Source organism: Vanessa tameamea, chromosome 16 (assembly GCF_037043105.1).
Source record: "Vanessa tameamea isolate UH-Manoa-2023 chromosome 16, ilVanTame1 primary haplotype, whole genome shotgun sequence".
Classification (NCBI taxonomy): Eukaryota; Metazoa; Arthropoda; class Insecta; order Lepidoptera; family Nymphalidae; genus Vanessa; species Vanessa tameamea.
In genome coordinates, this window is record NC_087324.1 from 2170489 (window position 1) to 2198108 (window position 27620).

General features: G+C 32.4%; 4 protein-coding genes across 5 annotated transcripts in view; 2 read left to right on the top strand and 2 right to left on the bottom strand.

The window, feature by feature from the left end:
- LOC113395765 (tRNA dimethylallyltransferase) overlaps positions 1–745 on the top strand; it is a 249494-nt gene extending 248749 nt beyond the window's left edge. The window contains exons 6-7 of one of the 2 annotated variants that reach the window (XM_026633441.2): positions 5–215; positions 378–743. In XM_026633441.2, the coding sequence (XP_026489226.2) occupies positions 5–215; positions 378–707 (541 nt within the window). In that variant the 3' untranslated portion in view covers positions 708–743. Of the gene's footprint in view, positions 1–4; positions 216–377 lie in introns of both variants that reach the window. The other variant, XM_064217279.1, reaches the window with a different exon arrangement.
- Positions 746–804: 59 nt separating this feature from the next.
- Positions 805–1874, bottom strand: Mttfb1 (Mitochondrial Transcription Factor B1). Its single transcript, XM_026633420.2, has one exon. The coding sequence runs from the start codon at positions 1872–1874 to the stop codon at positions 855–857; it is 1020 nt and encodes a 339-aa protein (XP_026489205.1). The 3' UTR covers positions 805–854.
- Positions 1874–2137, bottom strand: Ccdc56 (Coiled-coil domain containing 56). Its single transcript, XM_026633423.2, has one exon. It carries the CDS (start codon positions 2135–2137, stop codon positions 1874–1876), a length of 264 nt encoding a protein of 87 aa, XP_026489208.1.
- Positions 2138–4599: 2462 nt separating this feature from the next.
- Positions 4600–27585, top strand: LOC113395756 (F-box only protein 32). Its single transcript, XM_026633429.2, has 9 exons — positions 4600–4807; positions 5007–5057; positions 23001–23094; positions 23698–23887; positions 24282–24463; positions 25367–25459; positions 25722–25882; positions 26448–26556; positions 27179–27585. The coding sequence occupies exons 1-9, from the start codon at positions 4707–4709 to the stop codon at positions 27272–27274; spliced, it is 1077 nt and encodes a 358-aa protein (XP_026489214.2). The 5' UTR covers positions 4600–4706; the 3' UTR covers positions 27275–27585.
- The last annotated feature ends 35 nt before the right edge of the window (positions 27586–27620 follow it).

Below are 27620 nucleotides of genomic sequence, written 5' to 3' on the forward strand. Positions count from 1 at the left end.
TCAGACCACCAGACTACACCAAAGGCATTTTCCAAACTTTGGGTTTCAAAGAGTTTCACGAATACTTGATGTTACCACCGGATAAAAAAAATAGTGAAGAAGGCAAGAAGCTATTAAGAGAAAGCATAGAGAATATGAAAATGGGAACCAGACGATATGCACGGAGACAAAACAAAATGGTTAAAGGCCGATTTTTAGAACACCCTACGAGAGAGGTAAATGTTTAACTTTATCATACGAACACGCCATCTAGTAGCAAATAGCGGAAATAATTCAGTGTGGATTACTAATTACACGCCTACAGCGCCATCTGTTGTTTAGTAGTTATGCATATACATATTATAAATAACTTGATAGATGTCGCTTTTATTTTTCAGATTCCACTTATTTATGAGTTGAATACAACAGATCTATCACAATGGGATAGCGAAGTAAAAAATAAAGCATTGGACATAATAAATAGCTTAATAACTAATACTCCATGCCAGTATGAACATCTGAAACCGGAAAAGAAAAATGAAGAAATTTCTAACATGAATGTTCATTCGTGTAACTACTGTCAAGTTTGTGAGAGGCTTATTATTGGCGACAAAGAGTACTCAATTCATTTAAAATCTCATAAGCACATGAGGGTTTTGAAAAGCAAAGAGCGATTAGCTAAGCTGGCTAATTTGAATAAAGAAATAGATACAAATAAAATTGAATAATAATACTGTGTTTACTTGTTATTGTGTAGTTATTGTTTTCGTTTGAGTGGTATGTTTGGACATGATTTATTTTTCGTAGAAAAAATGAATAAAATAATTTTGACTAAACAGAAATACTTTATTTTACCTACTATATACAAATAATAATTATGTTATTGCCTCAACGTCAGCATCAATTTTTTTCTTCGGAGCTCTCATGTCATAATTTTCAAATTCAGGATATATCTTGATGATTTCATTATAAGCTTCACATAATCGTCCAAATTCTCCTGTAGCTATTTGAAAGGGTCTGGTAATTGGGTCAATCTCTGCCATTTTATACATTCTTAGGGCCATTTCTTCACGCACTTCCTCTGGAAATAAAGTTTGGGCTCCACGAATAGAATATTTTTGTCTCATAGAAAATATCTGTCGCACAACTTTTTCAATAAGCTTGAAGGGCAATTTTATTATAGGCTGCTTCATTGGAGTCAATGTGACCACACCAACATCTACATCTGGCTTAGGAACAAAAGCAGCGCCAGGAATATCAAACTTATATTTTACACTACACCAATTCTGACACATAACAGATAATCTGCATCTCTGCTTATCCATTATGCAGGCAGCCATTCTTTCAGCAACTTCCTTTTGAAATGTTAATGTCATTCTGGCACGGCCAAAAGACCAAGGCCCTTCTCTTTTGGAAATCATTTCTAACCATCTGACCATTAAAATTGTTGAAACACTGAAAGGCAAGTTGCCTATTAAGTTTATTGGTGGAGGTGAATCTGTCCATTCGTGTTTAGTATCTTCTGGAAGAAATTGTGAAATATCAGTTTTTAAAATGTCACCGGTAACAATATCTACATCTACTTTGCCTCTACATGCATCTGCTAAAAGTTCTAAGGTGGGTATAAATCGTGGATCTTTCTCGATCAAAACAAGTTTCCTCGGTCCTTGCTGGATGATGGACCTCGTTATACCGCCCGGACCTGGTCCTACCTCACAAACTACATTATTCTCTATGTGCCCAGCAGCTCTAACTATTTTATCAATTAACCTTGGTTCCATGAGAAAATTCTGCGATAATTCACGTATTGCGCGTAACTTATACAACTTGATGACATCCTTGATGCTAGGTAGAGGAGGCAATCTAATTTTTAATGCTTGTTTCGCTGCAGCCATTATTGCTGCACTTTTACTGGTTCTTCAAAGTCGTCGAGGAACGTTTCCTGTTTAACAGCAAGGATAGAATACATATATATACTGAATACACCGGCACCAATGGCTAATCCAGTATATCTGTTCTTTTTTGATATCTGTTGCAGCTTTTGGACACGTTCACGATTTTTCTGTTCAATAATTTTCATGTAGTCTATTTCTGCTTGCTTCAGCACTGGATCTTGCCCGCTTGTTTTAACTTTAGAGTTTAAATTGGAGTCACCCATCACGAGAAGAAAAATAGTTTTCCTAACCTCAATCGCAACAAATACTAACCAATAAACACAGATAATAAATATTTTGTGAACGAATTTGACCGAACTAAATATAAAAGTTCAGTTACAGTATAGATAACGCATAATAATATTTTGCTTTATAATTATTTCATGTTAAAATAAAAATATTATGCATATTTTTGGCATATTATGCATTTAGGTTTTTTAATCATTTTTTTGAATAATATCCAACCAGTTTTAGCTTAATCAATTATCATCGAGGAGTACATTTAATTTAATGTCAAATCCATGACACAAACAATAACCACAAAACAATATCGTATTTAAAATAAAATGAGACTTTAAGGTATGTATGGAGGGTTTCTATGTTTATAGTACAAGTGTAGTTATAAACATTTATCCTGAAAAATGAACGGTTCTCGTATTAGATTTGTTTTGTTTTTCACAGAGCTAGGGATCGACATGATTTCTTGCATAGTGGTAACTTAGGAGTCACAGATTGATATAGATTAGGTACTTTTTATTCCGGAAAAATATACGGTTCCCATAAGTTAGCACAAAAAAAAAATTGTTTTGTCTGATATAAATCAATAGTCTCAAATTACTGAACCGATTTTAATAACTCTTTCAGCATCAGAAAGCAAATTTATCCAGAAGTAACATATTATATTATTTGAATATTATAAGGAAAATTTTGCCTGAAATAATGGGATGTATTTGTGAAAAAAAATCAAAAGAAGAAACGCTACCGAGCTAAGTTATCTGCGGGCACTGATTATTAAAAAAAATGTTCTTTCAGTAAAACTAACATAAAGTCTGCGAAACCATAAAACACCACTAATCAATAAGAACATAACGAAAATACTAAATGATTCCTCCTTCCTAACAATTACCTATTATTTTTTTTGTTTCTAACATTTAAATATGCATTATTATTTAAAAATTACAATAACTAAAATTTTTAAATGGCACGAGATCATGGTTAGCAGCATTAATGTCTAACATATTAGGACTTATAATTTAAAAGAAGGATAGAAGAAAAAATAACATAACTATTGTACTTATCTATGTATTAAAATTATAAATTTACAATTGTTATTCCTCTATTTAAAATAATACGTACGATGTACGATCGTTAAAAGTAATAAGGTATAGTGATATACTACTTTGAAGTAGGGCGCAATTGTTAACTATTTACTCTTAAATAAACTAACCTATATAATGGTATATCTTATATATGTAAATTAGTTTTTCCGCTGCGCAAATAAACAGGACCTGTCATAATGCACAAGTATGTGTGCAAAAACAAGTACATTCTCCTTTCAGTTATCCTCGTAATCCAAAAGGACAGGAAGTCCCAAGCGACCGGAAAGAGCTTGGGTAAGGGATTCGGACTACGTACGGAAATATAGACACTGTCAAGCTAAATAATTTTACTAAGATGTTTTTATCCTATAAATCTATAAAAAACGCAGTAATTTATTAACTGAAACAGGGGATTACATCACACCGGCATCATCACATTACAAAGATTTCGTTCATAAAAAAATACGAGAATAATTAAACCGACCATTTGCTTTCGAATTCTATTTTTTATTTATCTAAAGACAAGGAACTTTAATATTTTACTATACAATTAAAGCATTTTAGTTACACGTCACAACACTAATACATACCGGTTCATTGTTTAAAAATAATATGAACGTGGCTTAATATTAATAGCATTTTGGTATAATTTAATTTAAAATAATTTTCTTTAAAAATAACCGAATCTTTCAAAAATATTTTTAATTATATTCGATTGTTATTGATAAAAATAGACTTGATTTATTTAAGGATTTAAATTTCGGTTTTTTAACAATTTACATATTTGTTTTTCAAAATAATTCTGTCACAATGATTAACATGTTACCATTCGGTTCAGTATCAGTTAGCTTCATATGCGATCAAAACGAAATCCCCACAATATTATTCAGTAGGTATTCGAAATAACTAATATCAGTTATATAAGAGTGCCAAATAAACAATTTAAGTCTTTTAATATATTTTATAATAACTACCTATATTTTTCTCCATATATTTTTTCATACCATGATATTATTTACCTTAATAAATAACAAGTACCTATTGGTAATATGTTAATTTATATTGTTTTTGCCATAAACTAATAATTTTGCATTGCGTAATAAAAGTATTCCTCAGAAGCATGATGCAGCACAAAACAGGTTGTATACGTAGCCGCTAATAGAATACAATTTTTCATTGCTATAGCTTTTATTGTGTTAAAATAAGAGAAATAATTCACTTAATTGCATAATTCGTTAACTTTTCCTCGTAAACAGTGCGAAACAACAATATAAACACAACAAAAAACAGCTGTTTCTGACGTTCCACTGCCTGGCATAACGAGACATGCGCGCATCCGTCTCTTTCTAAAACAAACCTCTCTTTCATTTACATAGATTCACTGCACGCCAATTCCCGTCTCGCTTCGTGAGTGATCGGTCGCTGTGTTGAGCTTAGCGCTCACGGAACTTTGTGTATTTGTGTTAAAAAAATAATGCCTTTTATTTCGAAAGACTGGCGTTCACCCGGTGAAGCATGGGTCAAAACCCAGGAAGGATGGGAGAAGAAGAAAGTATTGGAGTGTACAGCCCAAAGGTGAGATTTCGTTGCAAAATAAATACTATCCTTTGTTCACATTTCGTTCACCGTTCGACGCAACTAAGCACGAACTATTTTACCGTGTAATACCTAACTAACGCAATTATTAGTGATAGTAAAATGCTCTAATGCTTGTATTTTTATTATAACACTGCAACCGAATGTGGAAATAGCTTGTTTATATTTTTTATTGCAGATATGCCGCTATCTCTAACTATAGTAGCGCAGATGATAATCAGCAAAAATGGTGAGTGTTTCCTATTTACTTTCAATGAGTAGTGTGATCAGCTGTTTCTGTTGTTGTATGGTATTGATTTTAACGCAGACCCGTGTCAGTCTACGCTTGTTTATACTATAAGTACATATTGTAGGTATCTCAATATCTATCGCTGCCGAGTAATAAAACCAATCATTGCTCAATAATTAAAATATACGCTCTAAATGTTCTTATGTTATTATATATATTCAAATTTGACCAAGATAACGGACAATTTTATTCCATTACAGCATAGATCAATATCCGCATATTTATAGTACGTTTTATTATAATAAAAAACCACTAAATCTTATTACATAAATAATAATATCCGTTTGTTATACTGTTCCAAATATGTAAATATTATATAATCGGGCACGGGAAACCGACGCAAAACTACAAACATTAACGTATAATTTATTTATATGTAATAAAATAACATATTGAACCATATCAAGAACTAATAAAGACTAAACATTTTACATGCATATAATTTATTGAGTATTAAAATAGATTCTGTGAAACAAGCTCGCGGAGAACCGAATGTTTGGTGAGTATATGGGTCAAGCTGGAATATACAATCACGAATGGGTCAAATCGCTTAATGGAAAAGCGGACGGACGGAAAATTAGTTCTTTATTGGAAAACTCTACTATAAAGTAAGACTACGAACAGAACTAATTTTAAATACGGTTTTGTATAGAAAGTATCAAATATGATGTTATTAAGTTCAATTATAACGTGTTACTAAAATTACCACAGATAAAAAATATATTGAGATTTAATTTCGTTTAGGTAATATATGAATTCAAGTATCTGAAATGTTATAGTATAAATAACTTTGCTACTCAAACGCGTTAAATTTTTACAACGTCCACAGAAAGATTATCTCTATGCGAGGCTGTTTTTAGAATTGTAAATGTATCTCTTCCTAAAAGCAACATTTCCTTACTTTAGGACAAATATGCTATGTTTTTCTTTTTGAAAAATAAATTGAAAATATTATAAATTAACGCCAAAACATAACACAAAGCGTCATCAAGTAAAACAGGACCATCATAAATTAATACCCTACTTTAAAAGGCAGTGGCCGAGATTAATGGTCACTCTTTTCAGCTAATTTAACCAAGGGATTACGTTTAAAGACCTATATTTTTTTTAAGTTATCCTAACCAAAAGTGGAAGGATGATGAGTCAAATGCTTAAATAAATTGTTGGAGCCACTTTTAACAAGAATAAGGATTTATTTTTAAACGTTGACGGAAATGTCTGCATGTCGTATAGAAAGGGACATCGTTAAAGTGCAGGGATTCCTATAGATACTATATATTTAGACATAAATATGTCATAAAAGTAAATAGTTAATTTATAAATAGAAATTTGTGAATTTGAATAGTATTAGATTAATCATAAAACAGATAAAAAAATCACTTAGTAAAATGTCCATAAAATAAAAAATAAAAACTCGTCAAAATCATCAATCTTTAGAATATATATATTCGTTTTTCTGTTTAGTTTTAGCCTTTTAGGTAAAACATAAAAATAATAATAAATAATTCGGTAATCATCCTATCTAAGTTTATATTATATTTTTAAATATCGTTTTAAAGACTATTTTTAATCTGTACTCAGTTAATACGACAGTGCGTGAATTCACATCGACGCTGAAATAATTATCCAATCAATGGCTGAGGATGTTATTCAATATGTATGTGTGTTAATCATATTCTATACCCACAATACGCTCTAGATTCACAGAAATAGGTCTAATATTATAAGCCTAGTTTCTGTTCAAGTTAGAAAGCGAAATATAAGATAATTTATCGCTAGTTACTTTTATATAGTAGAAATTTAATGGGCTTTTCTCTTTATCTACTTCACTTATAGCTATAAAGAATATGTTATATTATCTTTATATTTTGTTTTAAGAGTGAATTATGACTAAATAAATAAGAAAAAACTAATTGACGTTTACATTTAAAGGGAGGGTCTAATTTTTTTGTATTTTTTTTTAATATTTCTTTTGCTACATTTTATTAGTATTAAAAAACTCAGATTTTAAATAAATTGCGTACTTACATACGTACGTAGTAATAATTTATAAATGATATTCGTATCTCAAAAAAATTAGTTTAAAATTTTCTACACTTGTGGTTATGAAAATTACATTCCATTTAAATTATTTAGACTGAAACTAAATGCTTCTAGATGATGACTTATACATAGACTTAAGTAAAATGCCACGCCTGAAAGTTGTCTAATAAATTGGACGCGCCTTTCGAAAAGGTTAACTCAATTTAAAAGATTGCATTGCTATCTTATAGCTTTAAGGGACTTATAAGACGAAAATGTTTCCAGGAAATTAGAGTAAACTATATCAACTGTATTTCAACCTGTTTTTTATTTCTTTTGTATTAGAAAGTCAAAGGTATTGGACTATACAGTCTTCTATTTAAATCTGAACTATTAACTTTTAGTTATGTTTGTTTTTTTATTTAATTTATGTACTAAATACAAAGCAGCTCAAGAACAATTCTGTTATATTAATGCATAAAGTATTCATATATTTTAACCCGCTTTTTTCACGATTGAAAACTTAAACAATTTTCTCAAATAAAAATAAACTTGTGAGTTAGTGTTAATGATGTAACAGATTATATAATGTGAAACGCATTCAAATAAGAAACTATTGAGAAAAAATATTATGTTATTATGCATATTCGTTCTAAATATAGAGATCAAAATATACATTATGTTATAAGTATCATTATTATACAGGGATACATTACATATAATACTTTTTACCGTAATGTTTTTTAAGAGGTTTAAGGACTTGAAAGCCATAGTAAGGAACATCATTAAGAGCATCAAATACATTGCCCTATTTTAAATATTTTATGTGCAACTGACCGAATGAAAAGAAAAAGGGAAATTTACATTCATTCATTAATTCATTTTTCCATCTGAAATCTGACTACCAAATTAATAACGTTTTAAATTTCCATGTTTTATAAATAAAATTATTTTGTACGCTTCTCAATATGAATTAAAATTAATTAATTAATATGTAATGACTTAAAACTACGGGCTAAAAACATTTTCTGTCTTATCTAATAAAAATAACTTCAATGTGAAGTCGTCGCGTCTGTCTGTTTGAATGCGATATACAGAAAAACTGCTCGTATTTTCCTACGGCTTTCAACGGATGGAGTAATCCATGAGAAAGGTTAAGGAGCTTTTTTGTGTATATTAGCCGAAATATGACGACGACTTTAGAGGATGATTTACATCACATGTAAAGCCATTTCTTCCGTGATGTTTATGAGTGGATTTCTGAATAATATTTCCGAAATTTTAGACCAAAAATGTAATCTTGAGCATGATTTCGCATTGACTATTGTGTGACATTAACCTAACACACACAAAAACACTAACACTAACCTAACTTAAAATATTGTGAACTATTGTAGCTGAATGCGTTTTATTGTATCTGAACCGCGGCTAACCCACACATACACGTAAACCTACATCCACAATCTCAACCCTTCGAGGAGTGAATTAAAAAAATGTCCTTTCTTGGGGCCTAAACTTCCTCCATAACAAATTTCATCAAAATCGGTTCAGAGGCTTAGTCGTGAAAGCGTAACAGATATAAATAGATAGATAGTATTATAAATGGGGTAGCTCTGTGTGTCTGTTCTGTCTTTGGATGCCCCGTTTCCATTTTTTCGATAGTTTACTTTCTGTTTAGATTTATTATAAATAAATTAACAGTCCTTCTAATTTTACGTTAACATATTAAATATACGTATGCTAATTTTCGCTTGCTTGTTTGGGGGGGGGGGATTGTCGTAAATTTTAGGTATAAAAAACTATAGTTTGGCCTTCAAGCTTTCTTTATTATAATATTAGTATATATAATGAATTTGAACTTAGGAGGACAATGCGCGACGCTCTGTAAAACTATTAATAATTACACTTTTATTGAATACTATAATAGGAAGACTGAACATTATTAACAATTTAACTAATGTTAAATATTATTGCTGGGTTACAAATCCACGTCTACCTTGACATTCGTCAGGGTACAATTTGTCGCCACTCCTCAACCCTCACCGTAATTTACTTAAACACATTTTTTCCCGATTCAGTCATTGTGTAAGCGATCTACTTTTATATGGGTCATGGTCAGAGATATACGGCAGGGAACGGAAAACGGTAAGGTTACTGCGTATTATGGATTTTTTTTTCTTATCTCAAATTACCTAAATAGCGATTAAATTATAAGTGAATAATTGTATCGTTTGAATTTGGAATTAATATATTCGTATTTGTAGTGTGTATGTGTTTGTAAATTTAGTTTTTTTTTTTTTGTGAATACGTTGGCATAGACAAAGGGAAAAGAATGCAAGAAGACTTAACTTCTTAGCTGATATTATAAATGCTTTAGAGTTTATTTGAAATCTCATGTCTTAACTACTTAACCAATCATCATGAAATTTTCGAAATACGTTATTAACGGTACGAAAAGGGGAAATACCTAACCCCTGATTAATTCTCTTAAACGATGAAACCAATTATGATCATGAAAAAAAGCACTATATATTTTTTAATATGTAACTTGGTAGTAAGGCTTTGTGCAAGCCTGTCTGGCTGCGTACCGCCAAACATCCAGTATTGTTGTGTTCCGGTTTTGAAGGGTGAGTGATCCAGTGTAACTACAGGCACAAGGGATATAACATCTTATTGTCATATACATCACCAATACGCAACCAACAAGATGTAAGGAATGGTTAATATTTCTTACAGCGCCATTGTCCATTGGCGGTGCTGACCACTAACCATCAGTTGGCGCTCTACAGTCTACAGTTTCGTTTTGAAATTTCTATTGAAATCCTTCCTATTGAAAGGAATTTATTTATTCGAATTCCATACAATACAATTATTAAAGTCTTATCGTAAGGCTGCGATGGATGAAGTTCTGAAAAACTATTATATAGTTACGGAAGCTTGTTTGGAACCAAAACAAAATTACAAAATCGATTTTGATTACAGCGTTCTAATATCTGTTGCTTAAAGTTTCCTTCGCTTATTTACAAAATAAACGAAATTTAATTGTTATATGTTCCTAATCGTAACGTTCAGTAAACTATAAAATCAGGTATAGTTTATCGTATCGATGTCACTACAATTATTATGAATCAGCGATAATACGGATATATTATAATATACGTATATCATAACGATGTTATGTGATAACAAGTACTATGCGCAAGAATATTACGCGTTATGTTTGCAACTTTATACCAAACGTGAGACGGAGAATGAGACAGATATATTGAAGAATATTTATTCGTTATATATATATGTCCGTTGAGCAGAATTTCGCCGGGAGCTTTCGATGGCCGTAGATCTTGTACGTCGCCTAATCTCTGTTCTTATATTTACCTAGTTAGTAGTAGTAGTTCTTGCCAAAATTACAGCGCATCTCAATAATCCTTGAGTCGGGCTGCCATAGCCGCAATTTGGTTAGAAGACCTTTACAAATTTAGCTCTATAACAATATTGTACGTAGATATTTCGACATAGGCAACGTGAAAGCATATATATACGTATATATAGTTTGTGTTAGGCTTTGTGCAAGCCAGTTAGGTATTACCCACTCATCAGATATTCTACCGCCAAGCTCATACTTAGTATTTTTGTGTTCCGGTTTGTTGGGTGAGTGAACCAGTATAACTGCAGCACGAGGGACACTTAGCTACCAAGGTTGGTGGCGCATTGGCGATGTACGTAGTGGTTAAATTTTCTTCCCGCACTGATGTCTATGGGCAGTGATAACTTTCCACTAGATGACCCATTTACTAGTCCGCGAATAATATAAAATAAACGCTAACAATAATTACGACGTTCTTACACTGACAACAATTTTAAAGGTTAATAAATATCCCGTCTATTTTTATACCGATACCCTGAATAGTTATAACGCCTATAATAGACGTATTTTTACATACTATATATGTACCTAAAGGTTAGTCATAAACAAGTCTATCCGTCTGGCTTTACTCGAACCTAAATAGCTATTAACGAATGTTTAGGGTAGCTAAAGAAAGGGGCGAAAACAAAAGAACTGAAGGGTTGAACACCATCCTTAGATACTTTAGTTCTCTAGAAAGAAGCATAAAAATTACATCCTCGTAGACATATTTTCCTAAGTAGCACATAAACTACTATATGTATACAATTGTTATAAGTCCTGACGGGTAGAGATTATTTGTAGAACTTTGATTTTATGAATAAGTAAAGATTTTTTTTTCATCAAAATATTTTCTTTTTATTTTAGCATTATAAAAGTACTTTTGGGTCATAGTTGTATAAGATTAGATTAAATTCGTAGCTGCGAGTACCGCCAGTTCGGAATGTAGGCAGAGAAGAGGCACACAAAAACTCCGTAGTAACTGTTTCCTCTCAGTAAATTACAGACATTTTGAATAAGACTTACTCTTGTTATATAGTACCTACCTATATATTATTTATCTTAGCGACATTGCCGTTTGTTAGGATAACGGGCTTAGGTAACCACCGTTGACAAATGACCGACATCTATTAAATTAAACAGCAAAATTTACATTATCAAAAGCTTTAACTAGCATTAAGGATTTAGTCTCCATTTAAGCTATATTTTACTCGTTCTAAATAAAATAATGTACTGTAATATGAGTATACGTTGCCCGTCTGGGTAGGTACCACCTGCTCATCAATCGCTCTACCGTCAACTACAAATATGTATTGTTGTGTTCCAGAGTGAGTGAGCGAGTATGAATATTTAGGTCCAATGATTCGCAGCGCAATGATTTATATTTCTTATGAGACCATAAAGAAAGGTAGGACATTTGGTTGGTAGCTTTCCTATTGTTTTATGTTTATAATAGGTCTCAGAGAATACGTCAAGCCGTAAGCTCTGTAACTGATCTCTCTGCGGTGTTGCCAGATTACCGAACCATTGAACTTCAATAGAAAAGGCGCTTGTTTGCGCACACAACACGCCTGCTCTATAAATCTCTGTATGTCCTGGCTAATCTCTGTTAGTATTTACAAAAAAAATATTAACATATAAATAAAAATTAAATACTAGATCTTTTCTAGAGCCGAGATGGCCCAGTGGCTAGAACGCGTGCATCTTAACCGATGATTTCGGGTTCAAACCCTGGCAGGCACCACTGAATTTACATGTGCTTAATTTGTTTATAATTCATCTCGTGCTCGGCGGTGAAGGAAAACATCGTGAGGAAACCTGCATGTGTCTAATTTCAACGAAATTCTGCCACATGTGTATTCCACCAACCCGCATTGGAGCAGCGTGGTGGAATATGCTCCATACCTTCTCCTCAACGGGAGAGGAGGCCTTAGCCCAGCAGTGGGAAATTTACAGGCTGATTATGTTATGTTATATTATGATCTTTTTCCCGTTGAATCGCAATTTTGGTCCTCTGGTCAATAAATGAACCAGCCCTGCCCAGCAAAGAACTGGTAGCATGACACCAGTAGAAGTAATAAGGCCAGGTGTTATACTTTAATTGCATATAATTTTGTGTTTGTTGCTATCGTTTGGTGAAGATTATGTAACGAGAAGAGATTAACTCAGGATTAAGGTAGAGAACACACACAGTACAGTACACGCACACAACGCGGTGACTCTACATAAATGGAATAAGCGAATTATTATGACATATCGGCAACAATATCGGCATATTCACAAACTATTTACTAAAATTAGGAAACAAGTTCTTGTACAATGTTATACACCACTGCAGGCGTTTATATTATACATTTGTAACAACAAAACTAAACCCCAAACTCCTACATTAATGTATACAAATATTTAAAATAAAAACAAAGACGTGAACAAAAATATGTAAGAACATTATTTAAGAAAATACTTAATCTGTAATGTTTTTGTGTATCAAATATGTACATATGTTTTTAATAATAATTATCTCGTTAAAATTTAACTAAATACATTTACAAAATTAAAAAGATCAAGTATTACAACAAAAAGTTAATAAAGTAGGCCTTTCGGTTTCGTCGTGTTGAAAGTGAGAGTGTTGCCAAGAGAAAGTGTATCATTGCAGCAAATCCGAGTGGGGTACGATTTTAAAAGAGACTACAGGACACATTTATGTAATTAAAAATTTGTCTTTTATATAGGTAACACTATTTATTAAGGTTTATTATTGCATGTGTGGTCTTGATGACGCCATTATTCAAATGTGTTTAATAAAAAACAAAAGTCATCCGTAAATAAAGAAAAAAATATATATTTCACAGATAAAACATAACATGACTGTTAAGTAAGTTCTTCCTTTTAGCCCATAGGTACCTCCGATTGTCCAAAACGGTATTATGTCAGTTTTCTGTGACCACATTATCCGAGCGTTTTTTCTCGGAAGCGACTATACTAAAAAATTTATTGATAAAAGAAATTGATAACACGTCAAAAACTTTTCCGGAAAATATTTTTCTCGCATAGAAATATTTATAAACGAGAAAAATATTGGAAAAAAGCCTACGTTTTTCGATTTGACGTTTAAAATTCGTTCGTTATCAGCACGTCGAAATACATAATACGTATACCAAAACTCAGATAAATCGGACAAATATATATCGAACCGAAAGTTTATCCGTTTAGTTTTTTACTAAATAAATAAACACAGCAAAATTTAAATGTAATAAACATTTGTGAAGAGTATCGAAGCAAATAAAAAATACATCTTTTTCGTATACAATACATAATTTATTTATTATTCGATACAATTACTAGTTAGTTACATTCTACAAGTTTATACAAAAAACATGTTTTAAAATGAAACGCTGCCGTGTGATATATCAATTAACTTACTTTTCACACTCACAAAAACAATAAATAAAAAAAAAAACAATACCTATATAACTTTCGAACTAGTTTACGCATTTTGTATACTCTAATAACAACGTTATAAACTAAAAATAAAAATAAATACTTTACTTTATAAATGTACAGAATCTTCAAGAGAATGCTTTTACGTTCGAGACTGAAATGAGATTTTAAATTAGGAAGTGACATTTAAGTGGCTCTCAGGTCATACTTCGAAATCGTTTTTCGTTCTAAAACGGGAATGAAACTTGTTTATGCTTAGGGAGGGGTGATGAACCGTCCCTGGCATGGAGCCAGGGTGAATCAGAGCAAGACACATTGATGGTGCGTTATCATTGTTTCGACCTAAAAATATATTATGCAATAACTATTGAACCACGTAGTTACCATAATTTTTTTGATAAGATTTGTTCACAAAGTAGAATTTTCTTAGTTTTAAGATTAATTTAAAAATGCAGTCTATGAAAAAATAATCTTAAATTAACATTAATTATTTTGATTTGTAATATAATCTCGTAACATATTAACATAAATTACCTAGAAACATATAAATATGTAGCACTACACCACGGTTATGATTTGTACAGTATTTCAAGTTTTTTACTGGAAAAATTAGGTCCTTAATACTTACGTGAATAACTTTGTTATATATATATAGAAATAAAAAATAGAAAACACGTATTAAATATCGATATCAATTGAAGTACACATGTGAGATATATCTGGGCATGTTGTACAATTTAATTTAAAACTCGATTTCTCGTGATGTTTTCCTCACTACCTAACACTATACCAAACCATAAACACAAATCGAGATTACGATTGAGAGCCACGTCTTTATTCATTAGACTACCTCGGTTCTCCCCTATGCAATAAAGCTTATTCAATATTATTGAATATCCATATGTTCAATAATATTGAATAAGCTATCTATCTATTCTGACTACAAGAGGACAAAAACTGAATAAACAACATTTAACATTTAATTGATGCGATATCGTTGATATCGAGAGCATATATAATCTTTTTTTTATGCAATATGTAGGTGGACCGGCAAATGGGCCACCTGATGTTAAGTGGTCACCACCGCCCATAGACATTGGCGCTATTAGAAATATTAACCATCCCTTATTTCGCCAATGCGCCACCTTTGGGACTTTGGGCAACTTTGGGAACTAAGTTTTGAACGTAGCCGAAACTGTTATCGGAACTTTGGAAGTAATATTAAAGTGGATATAAGTAGATTAGTGGAACAGTATTGTATTATGAATAAAGATATATTAGTCATGCACTGTTAGTAGTGCAAAATATAACAGAGCTATTAATTAGCAAATCTCGTAGCACGCGTAAATCTATGGTTTGTTTATACAGATAAACAAATCCAATCGAAAGAGAATTACAGATTTCGATTGGGTTAGTATATAGCACGTTTTAAATCATAAACTCCTCTTTAGCGATAAATTTGAATACTGCATATAAATTATGTAAATTCGTCTCGTATATAAAGTATGGTGTCAAAGTTTGTCTACAAAATTAATTAATATTATTGATAAGTTAAGTAAGTAGTTGGCAAATCTTGACTATTATACGCTGGATAATCAACAGTTATACTTTAACAAAACAGCATGCATTGTTTGGTGTTATTTTAGTATAATTATTACTCAACCATTTGTGTATTTGTCGTAAACAGTCTAAATTTTTTGACTAACCTTTACATTTTACGAGAACTGTTAAGAACATGAGGTTCTAAAACTTGGGACGTTGTTAAAAGCCCAAATCTAACCCGGAGCACTTGGCTCGGCCCCATGTACGAGTATATCCATGGGGTTACAACTTGTATTATGCTTGGGGTTCCGCATTTTATTTTGTTATGACCAGTTATTAAAGTAAAACCTTACAAAATAACTACAATGAGTTCCTTATTTAATTTATCCAAGCTGATATTTCCAAGTAAATTATTAAATAATAATTATATAAATGTTGAAAGCAATATCGAGCTCTAAATGTATTAAAGAATCACATTTTCAATAACCCAATATTCATAGTAATTATGGAAAATGACTGATTCATTTTTCGCCCATACAATCAGAATTGCCAATCAACAGAGAAACTGTTAACAGCGTTTCATTTCAATTTGACGCGATCATTATTTGTAGAGTGTATTTCAATTTTGAGCTGATGTTAAGCGAAACTTTATTAAGTGTGAAGTGGGTTAAATGTCAAGGTCATTTCTGACACGTGCATTAAATTACACGTCCTTGCAATGTATGTTTGAATAGTTCACCGATTGCTTAGAATTTAATCACCAATACATAAGCTAATATTATCAATAGAGAAATTTTGATCCTTTGTTGTTCTGTATTTACTTAAAAACGAATAAATTGTTTAATAAAGCCTTAGTAAATAAAAAAAATGTAACGCTAATTCTACCCATTTGAAGTCGGGGCAGATAGCTAGTGTTATTATAAACTAGTGTTACAGATATCCTCCATCCTATCCTATCCGTGACATTGACACAGGACAGTTAGATAACAATCATTTTTTCTATTAAAACGTCCTCGCTGTCTGTGACACTTGCAATGACTGCAATTTTCTATTTACCGATTATGTAAACGAGGTTACGTATATGCGCTCAGCCAATAAATGCCTAAAAACATTTAAAACAACCAATCAATTGCGAGCTCGATCCGCAATGAGAGTTCCGTACACGGTTTATTATTGGCTAGGAAATGGATATCAATTTCGATATTAATTTTAACATTATATGAATATAGGTTAAATTGAGTAATATAACAAATGCAATTAAATACTGTAATGTATTAACTTAGTTATTATTTTATTTAATATTTTAAATGCAAACGTGAAATAAGTTAACTATAATTGTAATTAATGGATTTCGGTCGTGCAGAATTAAGGAGAGATGATATTGAGATTAAAAAAAATGAATTCATGTGTGTTCTGATATTTATTTATTTTCACTTGGACAACCAACAATAGATACAATATTAAATCAAAATAAAAAATAAATACATTTCAAAATTATCTAGGCAAAAGTTCTACTACTTACAGTTAGTCTCACCACGCACTATCATATTGCACAAAATATATTAAACATATAAAATAAACATAAACAATAATTAGAGATAAGAAGTTATAATACTTAACTATTATATAATTAATAAAACGAATAAAATATTCCATAAAATTAGAAATTATATCTGCGTATGTGTCTGAAAGTTATTATTGACTTCGACATCTTTGTTATATCAGTATCTAAACGTCTAAATATGCCATTGGTTATATTATACGTATATATAACATATAAATATACCAAAAAGGAAGACCATTTGCATTTAAAGCCAGGCGATTAAGTTACAAATAGAATTCGTAACGTTTCCAATACTTAATTCATTTTTTATTACGGAACCCTAGAAATATGTTGGATATAAAGTGCGCGCACGAATACGTCAAGGTTTTCACTTTTCATACTTAATTCCATTTAGTATTTTAAATTCCCATTCCGGTAGCTTTCAAGTGACTTCCTCTGATGCATGAAAATTTTAATTAGAAAAGTTTATAAATAACGTAGCTGACGTGGATGGATGTGACGGAGATGTGCATATTATAACCAGTTTAACCACCGGCTACAGAAAGATAGATATATTAAATAATACAAGATATTTCCTTTTTATACATGTTTTTATTTGACTTTGCAATGTTTGTTAGTTGTTAACAACAAATGTTGCACACAGAATTAGAATCACATCTTCTTTTACGGTGTTAAAATAATCCATGTTGGTTCAGATCAGACAATGTATTTTTATGGTAAACCCTATTCTACGCTCAGGATCAGCTAACGAAGGAATTATTCGAAGGCCAAAAACACAAACGCGAAATTTTGTATGACGGGCAAATGAACCAACGGTTGGTAAGGGATCACCACTGTCTTATATATTGGCGCAGTAAGATATTTTAACCATTCTTTACATCACCAATGCGCCGCCAACCTTGGGCACAGAGATGTTATGTCTCTTGTACCTGTAGGACTCACCCTTCAAATTGGAACACAACAATACGAAGTATTGCTGCTTGGCGTTAAAATATATAATGAATACTCATTCATTTGTATAAGTCCTACCACTAAGCTATGTAAAGTTGAAAACTAGGTATACATTTGAATGACTTCCATTCAATTGTACTAGGTTTGTACCTTAAGGGGCTTAGAGATAAGGGGCAAAATATCTTCAGCAAAAGGTTTACATTATTTATTTATTAATTTCTTAATGTTTAATTTAGAATCGTAGTTAGAACGCGTACATATTAACCGATGAATGCAGGTTCAAACCCAGGAAAGCACCACTAAATTTTCATGAGCTTAATTTGTGTTTATAATTCATCTCGTGCTCGGCTTGAAGGAAAACATCGTGAGGAAACCTGTATGTGTCTAATTTCAACGAAATTCTGCCGCATGTGAATCCACCAACCAGCACTCGAGCAGCGCGGTAGAATATGCTCCTAACCTTCTCCTCACAAGGGAGAAGATTAGGATTTTACTAAAATAATAAAGTTGATACATTAACTTATTATTGTACAACAAGTTAAGTATATGAAGTTATTAAAGTAGGATTATAATTTTTGTACTAAATGAGCTTAGATTAATTAGTTGTTACTTATCTAATTGTTACCGCATGATTGGTGTAGGTGTCGTGTATCGGCCCGGTAAAAACACCATAAAATAAACTTTATAATTATGATATATAAATCTATACGTTAATATATATATTTTTTAAATATATATTATAAAAGGAGCGCAAATAATACGATTCAAGATATTTGTGACATTCCGTTCAAAAGAAAGTAGTCGATTATTGTCGATTACACGAGTTTAACAATAACTAAGTACTCGATTAATATCTTCTTTTATTTATGATATAGGTAGAGAGACGGGAAAATGTGTTGCCTGATTGTAAGTGGTCACCACCGCCCATAGACATTCGTACTGTAAGAAATATAAACTATAGCTTCCATGAATAATGCGCCGACAACCGAGATGTTATGTTTCTTGTAGTTACACTGGCTCACTTACCTTTCAAACCGGACCACAGTTATACCTACTAAGTATTGCTGCTTCGCGGTAGAATACCTCATGAGTTGTCGGTACCAATCCAAAAGAGCTGGTAGGGCTTCGTGCAAGCTCGTAACTTGTAAACCTTCATGTACCTCGTAAACCTTCATTACTATTCATATTTCAATAGTTTTATTTATAATCTATACTAATATTATAAATGCGGAAATAACTGTCTGTCTGTTGCTCTTTCATGGTCAAACTAGTAAACCGAATTGCAGTGGTAATAGTAACCGATGAAATTTGGTATAAAGCTAGCTTGAACTCCAAACCCTTAAACGCGAGCAAAGCCGCGGGCTACAAGTATTTAACTATAAAGTTGATACATCATACGTACATTAACATATAAACACCCATAGTTTCAATGATTGATCATATGTTTTTTTTACTGGATTACATAACCTATGTCATTTGCTTATAAATAAATAACAAATATTAATTTTGTTCAATTTGAGCATATAAAATCAATAAAGTTATATTTTGTCAATAACTATATCATGTTAACATACCCAAAAATTGTAACAAAAAAAATTCTCTTATACTTTTACCGTTATCATAATAAAAAAAAGGCAAATACTTTTTATATTTTTGTTTTATTTATTCTGTACACAGACTATTCTCAAGCAATATTATGATATTTTTAATCTGTTGAAGTCGAAATTGTCAATATTGAATCGTACCTTTGTTCAGTTAAACGAGGACAATGTGTATTTATTTCCAAACGACTAATATAATAAAAATATTTCGTAAAATACACACCTAGTAAGTAATTACAACAAACATCTCGAAATATGCTAAACATAGATTCTCTTTTTAAATTATAACTAACGACCTATGCAAATCGTACACATATATAGACAATCCTCCAACCTAATCTGTATTTTATAATATTAATCAAACGGCCTAAAATAGCATGTATAAAAATCTTCGAATGAAACGGAGGCCCTATAAAAATGCCTACGCAATAAATGCACCGTTCTATTTTTAAATTTCGTCTTATTTCATTTTAATGGCCGCAACCAGTGTTTCAATTATGTTAAGTATAACGAAACTCTTTGCTAAAATGATTGCTGTCGGTTTTAATGAAGTAATGTGACACTAACTTTCACACGTTCGTGTTTCTAAACGTTTTGCAACAAATGAAGATTGTTGCTATAATGTATGAAATTATATAACTGTTTAACATTATTTATATTTAATTTAAATAATAATCAGATGATCATAAGTTAAATGACATATAAATTACTCTATAGGATCAAATTATTTATTATTGATATTTACATCGTCGATAAAACGTTTAGACTTGAGTTTTTATAAAAATGCACTAATTCCTTATTAGTAAAAGTCTTAATAATATTCGGTGAGGTTAATAAACATATAAAACCATATACAGACTAACAAAGGGATACCGCACCGCCAACGTGTTCGCTAATGTAGACCCGCCTTAAAACGAAGCATCAGATGTCAACGAACCCAATTGCACATCTGAAATATAGATAGCAAGCTGCAAGACTGTCTTGTGTGGAAACAGAAAGAGACAAACAAACTCCAAACTAAAACAGTCTTCAATTAACTCCACCTCTCTTCACCTTGCCAGCGAGATGAAAATAGCACTGTTATTACAACATACGTATAACACTAGCGCAATATATTGCTTCTTTGTTTCGAGTAAATATTAATTAAGAGAACCCTATTCAATAGTATAATTACGCTTTATCGCAAAATAAATACAAAACTGTCTTTATATTTAGTTTTATGTGATTATTTTTAATCTGTATATTCGGGATAGATTAAAAATAAAAAAGATCTATTATAAGATTCGAAAAAACAACGTTAAATAACTTATTTATTCAGAAAGGCTAATAACACGAGAATGCAAAAGTAACGTTCAACGCGGAAACCGAGCAGCTAGTCAATTACAATTTATCTCTATTTATATCTCGTTAATCTCTGGAAATCTCATTGTATACAGGGCCGGACCGTATGTTTAGGGGGCCCTGGGCTAACACTACTTAGGGGCTCACCAAGACATATCTGAACGTAGACTTGAATTAAATTAATTGAATGGGTTTGATTAATTGCAGGACTCGCAGGGCTGCAACCATACGATCTGTTTAATTTAATAAAGTTATGGATTATTTCGCATTATCGTCTATTTTTGACTATGACTTGACTTAGCTGGGGCCCCCTTGAATCCACGGGGCCCTGGGCTGAAGCACAAAAAGCCTTATGGTAGATCCTGCCCTGATTGTATATCGTTTATTAAGGAAGGTTAACTTCATGCTACGACTCTTAGGATTGGAGGAATAAACATTAACGTCAACCAATGACCTGTATGAACTACTCATATATACAGCGGATGAAATCGCCGGCACAACTAGTTGAACGCGCTAATGTCAGTACTGTCAAGAGTCGACTATAATATATGTAAATAATCATAAATTTACTAAAAAATAAAAACAAACCCACTGAGTTATTCAGGTCGGAGTATTTTCTTTTCCGAACCGGTGCAGGTGGTAGTGTTTCATTTGACAATTAATAACTATACTCTATTCCAACCAAAAAAGGAAAAAAGCTCAATGAACAACATTTGACAGCAAATTGACGCGATATCATTGGTCGAGAGCTTGCTTAATCTATGATATTCAATAAGGATTTACGAAAAAATGGCGTTTAAATAGTCGACGAAACTGTTTTCGGAATTTTGGAAGTAAAATTAAAGTGGAAATAAGTAGTTAAGTGTAATAGTGTTGTATTATAAATAAAGATTATTCATAAACTCTTAGTAGTGCGCAAGATAGCCGAGTTATTAGCAAATCGCATGAAATAGGTAAATCTAAGGTTTGTTTATCTTCCATTGGAATAGTATAGGTGTTATGGTTCTATATTGACTAAAGGAATTTGATTTTATACATAAATGTAGGAATATGACGCAATAGTGAATATCTACTTTTTAAATTAAAGGCAGTAAACGTACATAACGTTTTACTTGATATTAGGGCTTTGTGCAAACCCGTCTTTTTTATTCTAGTGTTCCGGTTTGAAGGATGAGTGAGCCATCGTAACTACATTCACAAGGGACATAAAAACTTAGTTCCCAAAGCTGTGGAGCATTAGAGATGTAAGGAATGGTTATATTTTGTTATGGGATCATTGTCTATGAGCAATGTTCAGTGATGACCACTTACCTATTTGACCGACCGACTAATATATCTTTAAAAAAATGTGATCCTATTTAAAAATCTAGCCCGGTATAGTAATTAAAAATAACGACAGTCATTCATTACGTAACGCGAACTTTCTAATTACGGAAATTTAAATCGTGTAACAAAAGACTTTTATTGCGTTCAATTAGATGGAAAATTCTACGTGAGTTGGTCTAGTTAGACGGCAATTTTCTCGTACGAAAGCGAATCTAAGCGATTCGGAGATTGTAAAAGTTTTAACGGCAATGCGATGTTAGCCTTGCCGTATCATTGATAATAATTGCTTATTAGTAGCTGAATTACCAGGAATCTAACTGGAAAATATAAAACTTTATCATATGCTTGGACATCGTTAGTTCATTTCCAATATTGTTATGGAAATTGTCAGTGCTGAAATTAGTTGTAGTCAGTGCTGCAAATACTAGTAGTTTTTTGAATGAAAAAACAAAATACTTAGTAATATATAGATAGAGAATACTTAATATTACTGCCCGGCGGTAGATTATATATGTAATATAATTTGGAAATAACTTAAATAAACTAGGCGAGCTGTATCAACTGCTGACGACAATTTCATATCCTTAGTTACAAATACCGTAGAGGTTAGTCTACGCACCAACCCTGCAATTATATATAGCCACATTGGCTTTGTAGTTGTAATCCATAATAAGTGTTCTTGTATGTTGCAGGATCACACCCGGGGAAGAAGGAGAAAAAGGTTCAGATGACGGTGTTGCCAGAGTTCCTCCGCATTGTCACATCACTATCAAATGCACCCGAGAGGTAACTTGCAATATACAAATGTTAGCAAATTGTATTTATAGACTCGCTATAGGTAAAATCAACACTATTATTACATTATTACGAATTTTTTTTTAGGAAAAAAGCAACTAAATCTCTAAGCGCTGGTTAGAGTCTAGGCTAGGTCTATGGTAGATTTACCGCTTTCTCACGATAAATTACAAAAAATTGAATGGCGTTATGAATTAGTTAATTTTTTAAACGTCTCATGACTACTAAAAACAGCTCACCGGCCAAGTTCTTCCGCCCCTAAATTTTGCCGCCCTAGACCCTGGTCTCAATCTAAAATCCACCCCTGGATTAAGCCTTTCTTTATTTTTAAGGAGAAGTATTATAACTTTTTAGTAGTGTGTTGGGTATACATTTGGTAGAATTTCATCCAACTCATGAAAACTTAAGAATTATAAAAGTGAAAACCTGCATCTTCGGTCAATAACCATGTGTTCTTCTCACTAATTTACGTAGAATCGTTACAAGATATCGGGAAAATACGAATATGTTCATTTTACTTAATGCTTTGAATGATTTATTGATACTTTCCAACGGATGGTTGTAATTTGAGATAATTTCTCGTAATCCTAATAGATTGCAGGCTTCAACGGGCTCTCGGAGGCGGTGCGACGATTAGATTTCTCGTCGGCCGTACGTGACGTACGCAGATTTAATTACATTTGCGCGCTCTTAGAATTGCTGTTGGGGGGCCAGAAACTAACGAATCTGCCCGGAGCCGCACAGAAACTCTTGCTTTCTATGCTCGAACAGCTCGCAGATCAAGGTATTGTATACTGTATAACATTTGGATTGATTTGGAAGATAATAATTAACTTTTTGATAACTACTATGATATTTAATGTAAAACTTTCGTTGAGTAACCTTTCGAAGTCTAAATAAACGTAACAATTATATGCTCTTTCCAAGCGCAAAGAGCATATAATTTTGTCACGTGTGCCTGAAATACGTGCGCTTAATTTATTTTGTTAATAAGATTTTTATCGTCTTTGCCTCGGAAGTTCTAAATCCGTTCCTATTGCCCAAAAATATGCGTAATAAGAATTTGTTTCAAGTATTCGCAATAATTTTGGATTATATAGTACAACGACCTTTTAATGGTACTTAAGTAAATTAAAAAAAAAATCAAGTTAATTAAAGATTTGTACTCGAATCCTCAGTGGCGCAATCTAAGCAGAATCTGAATGCGCTCCGAGCGCTTTTAGTGGCGTTGTCGGCGCTGCGTGAATCCGAACGTCGCGCGTGCTGGGGCCGCCCGCTGGGCTCGCGTGCGCTGTGGGGACACCACGACCACGCCATAGCCAGGATCTACCACATCGCTGATAGCATACGCATACAGGAGGTATGGCAAAAGCGAATAGATGATAACGAATTAGAAATATTATTTAATTAATTTAAACGGTTCGTATGGAACTTACACATTTTCTAAAGTTAGAAATATATAAATTATTCATCAGGGATCAGTTTATAAATAAAAAACTCGGAGGGGTTCTGTATAAGGCCTCCGATGGGCTTTCCTATGGTTCACACGGCTAATAATTCAATAAAAACGTTCTATTCCACATTCAGATGCAATTTTAGTCCTCCTGATGCAATTTTAGCTTAATCAAAATCATTACATTTCAATCGTCATCTTAGAATATTAAATTTAACGCAAATCACCGTTCGGGATGCTATCCAGAAACCCGCATTGGAATGGAATATGCTCCAAACCCTCTCCTCAAAGGGAGAGGAGGCTTTAGACCAGCAGTGGGAAATTTGCAGGCTGTTAATGTTATGTTATGCTACCAAGCTAGCTAGCGTATGTCTCCAGATTCCGAAACCCAGTAATAAAAACGATACAGTTGAACAATACGAGCAAACATAATATTATGTCAATGAAAAGAAACAGCGAGAAAAGCTATCAATCAAATCAAGCTGTTTCCTATAAGTATTTCATATATGTGCGGAAACCCGCAAGCAGAACTTTCGTAGTGATATGCATTAATACATCGATATAGTACGGGGAAACTTTGGTAGTAAAGCTTGCTTTAGGAATCTAGGTTACTAGAATTTCATTGTATTGCAATCATGAATATTAAGGCGAGACTACTTTAGGCGAAGGCAATCGCTTCATATGCTCGCCTGTGTACCTATGTAATTGTTACGCGCCTGATATATTCCCAAGAGTATATATTTTATTTATAGGAGAATATTATTATTTTTTTCAATTTCAGTTTTATCTGAAAATAATATTTTCTTACAGCCGGGACCAGAAATAATGCCGAAACTTCACGATTTGCCTGAAGAATGTATCAGGGAGATAATGTTGAGAATATCGGATCACAGGGATTTGGATGTGAGTTATTACTTTTCTTTGTCGTTTATTAACAGTCAAAACAATATTTGATTGATAATTTTTGATTTTCTTGGTTTTTTTTATTGAAAAGTAAAATTCGGTATGCATCTGTTATAAATAATAATAACGTATAAAACGGTAAAAAGAGTTTAAACTTCGTTTTAAAAAAAAATCTTGACAAGTCCAAGCAGAGTTGCCATTTATAAAATCTTTCCTCCATTTAAGGCACTTAGTTTAAGAGTTAACTTGTCATTTTTAACAGGCTGCGTCATCAGCGTGGACTGTAATGTCATCGGTGTGTTCCGAACAACGCCTCTGGCGTGAACTTGTCAAGTTCCATTTCACGCAGCAACAGATTGATTCGTTGCACAAAGGAGATGACAAAGATACAGACTGGAAAAAAGTCTTCCATCAGCTTAGAAAGTGAGTTATGAAAATAATGCTATGACTTAAAGAGTGTTTGATTATTATATATTAGATTAAAAAAAAAATAGAAATAGCCTGTAAATATTGGTGAACTTTCTCTCTTATTAAAAAGAAAGCTTGAAGCTTAATTCACTGTACTCCGGTACGGTTGGATGTACACATTATTTTTTAACTCGTGCAGGTTTCCTAACGACGTTATACTTCACCGCGCACCTAAAACTCAACAGTGCTTGTCTGATATTCGATTAAGATCTACTACTAGGCCGTCTCAACTAAGTACTCTTAAGCACTTTGTTAATGTGGCCTACTCGTATGACATTATAATTATTATTTAAATGTTTTAAAATACGTTAAATATAAATGTAAAGTAACTCTATCTGTGTGCCTGATACTCTTTCACTGCAAAACCACTGAACCGAACTTGATAAAATTTGGTTGATGCAAGCTTGAACTCCACGGAAGGACATACTTTTTATGCCTAAAACTAGCAGGCGACGACTAGTAATTTTTTTATATGCAATAACATTAAGAAGCAACTCAAACAATCAAATCTCGCCTCTAGACTGTATGGGCTCAGAGAAGAAGTGCAATACGCTGAGACTTTGTCTCTATGCCGTCATTGTAAGTGCCTGTTCTGGCGATCGCTCGGCCATCCTTGTATAGCCGATCAGGTGAGTTAATAATAACTTTTCAAACTTTTATTCGTAAGTGTTTTGTGCAAAACCGTCTGTGTACAGTCTATTCCAACCACAAGAGGACAAAGCCCAATAAACAACATTTGACAGACAGTATCATTGGTCAAAAGCTTGGATAATTTATGATATTTGTTATGGATTTCCGAAAAAATGGCGTTTTGAACGTTCGACGAAACTGTTATCGGAACTTTGGAAGTAAAATTGAAGTGTATATGAGCAGCTAACTGCAACAGTGTTGTTTTGTTGTAAATCTAAGGTTTGTTTATCTTCATTCCTTCTTCGATTGGAATAGGGTGGTGGTGAGTATGGGTGTATTCTACCACCAAAACACAATAATATAACTGATACATGCTCGGCACGGACTGATTCTGATGAAATTATTTATGCTGTGGAATACGTGTTTATTTATTTTAAAAAAAAGGTTTTATTTTAATAAATACACCTACGAATTACCACTCCTAATAAAATGTGATTAATATAAGATAGAAATAATAACTAATATTTCAGCTTAAAAGATTTCGAAACAATTCGTCTGAAAATGGTGGAATTAAAAAATGATGAGTTCAAGTAATAATAGAATGTATGTAACTTATTCCAGTGTCCAGAATACCGTGAACGCCTGAAGGAGGCGGGTGGACCGCTGCCTCCTCACCCCGTGCCTCCAGCAGCTTTCCTCAAATTTTTCTCTCTCTAATTTATAATTAATTATTACAAAGCCTATTCGTATTTATAAGGTCATGAGATTTGTTGAAATATAAAATTTAAAAAAAATACAACAATGGCTGCCATCACAATATAGTTGATCTATGTCTATAAAAAGTAAGTAAAAAAAAAATAAGTTTACAAATAAAAAAAAAAAAGTCCAAGCTGCTCTTACGAGAATTACATTCGTAGTTCGTATATAATTTAGTTGACTGCTACAAGACACATGCATAAATCGTATTAGAATTAATATTAAGTTATTTTTCTATTTTCACGATAGATATATATGTACGTCCTGGATTGGTTAATGTCAACAAGATCTCTCTAGTTTCTTGTTT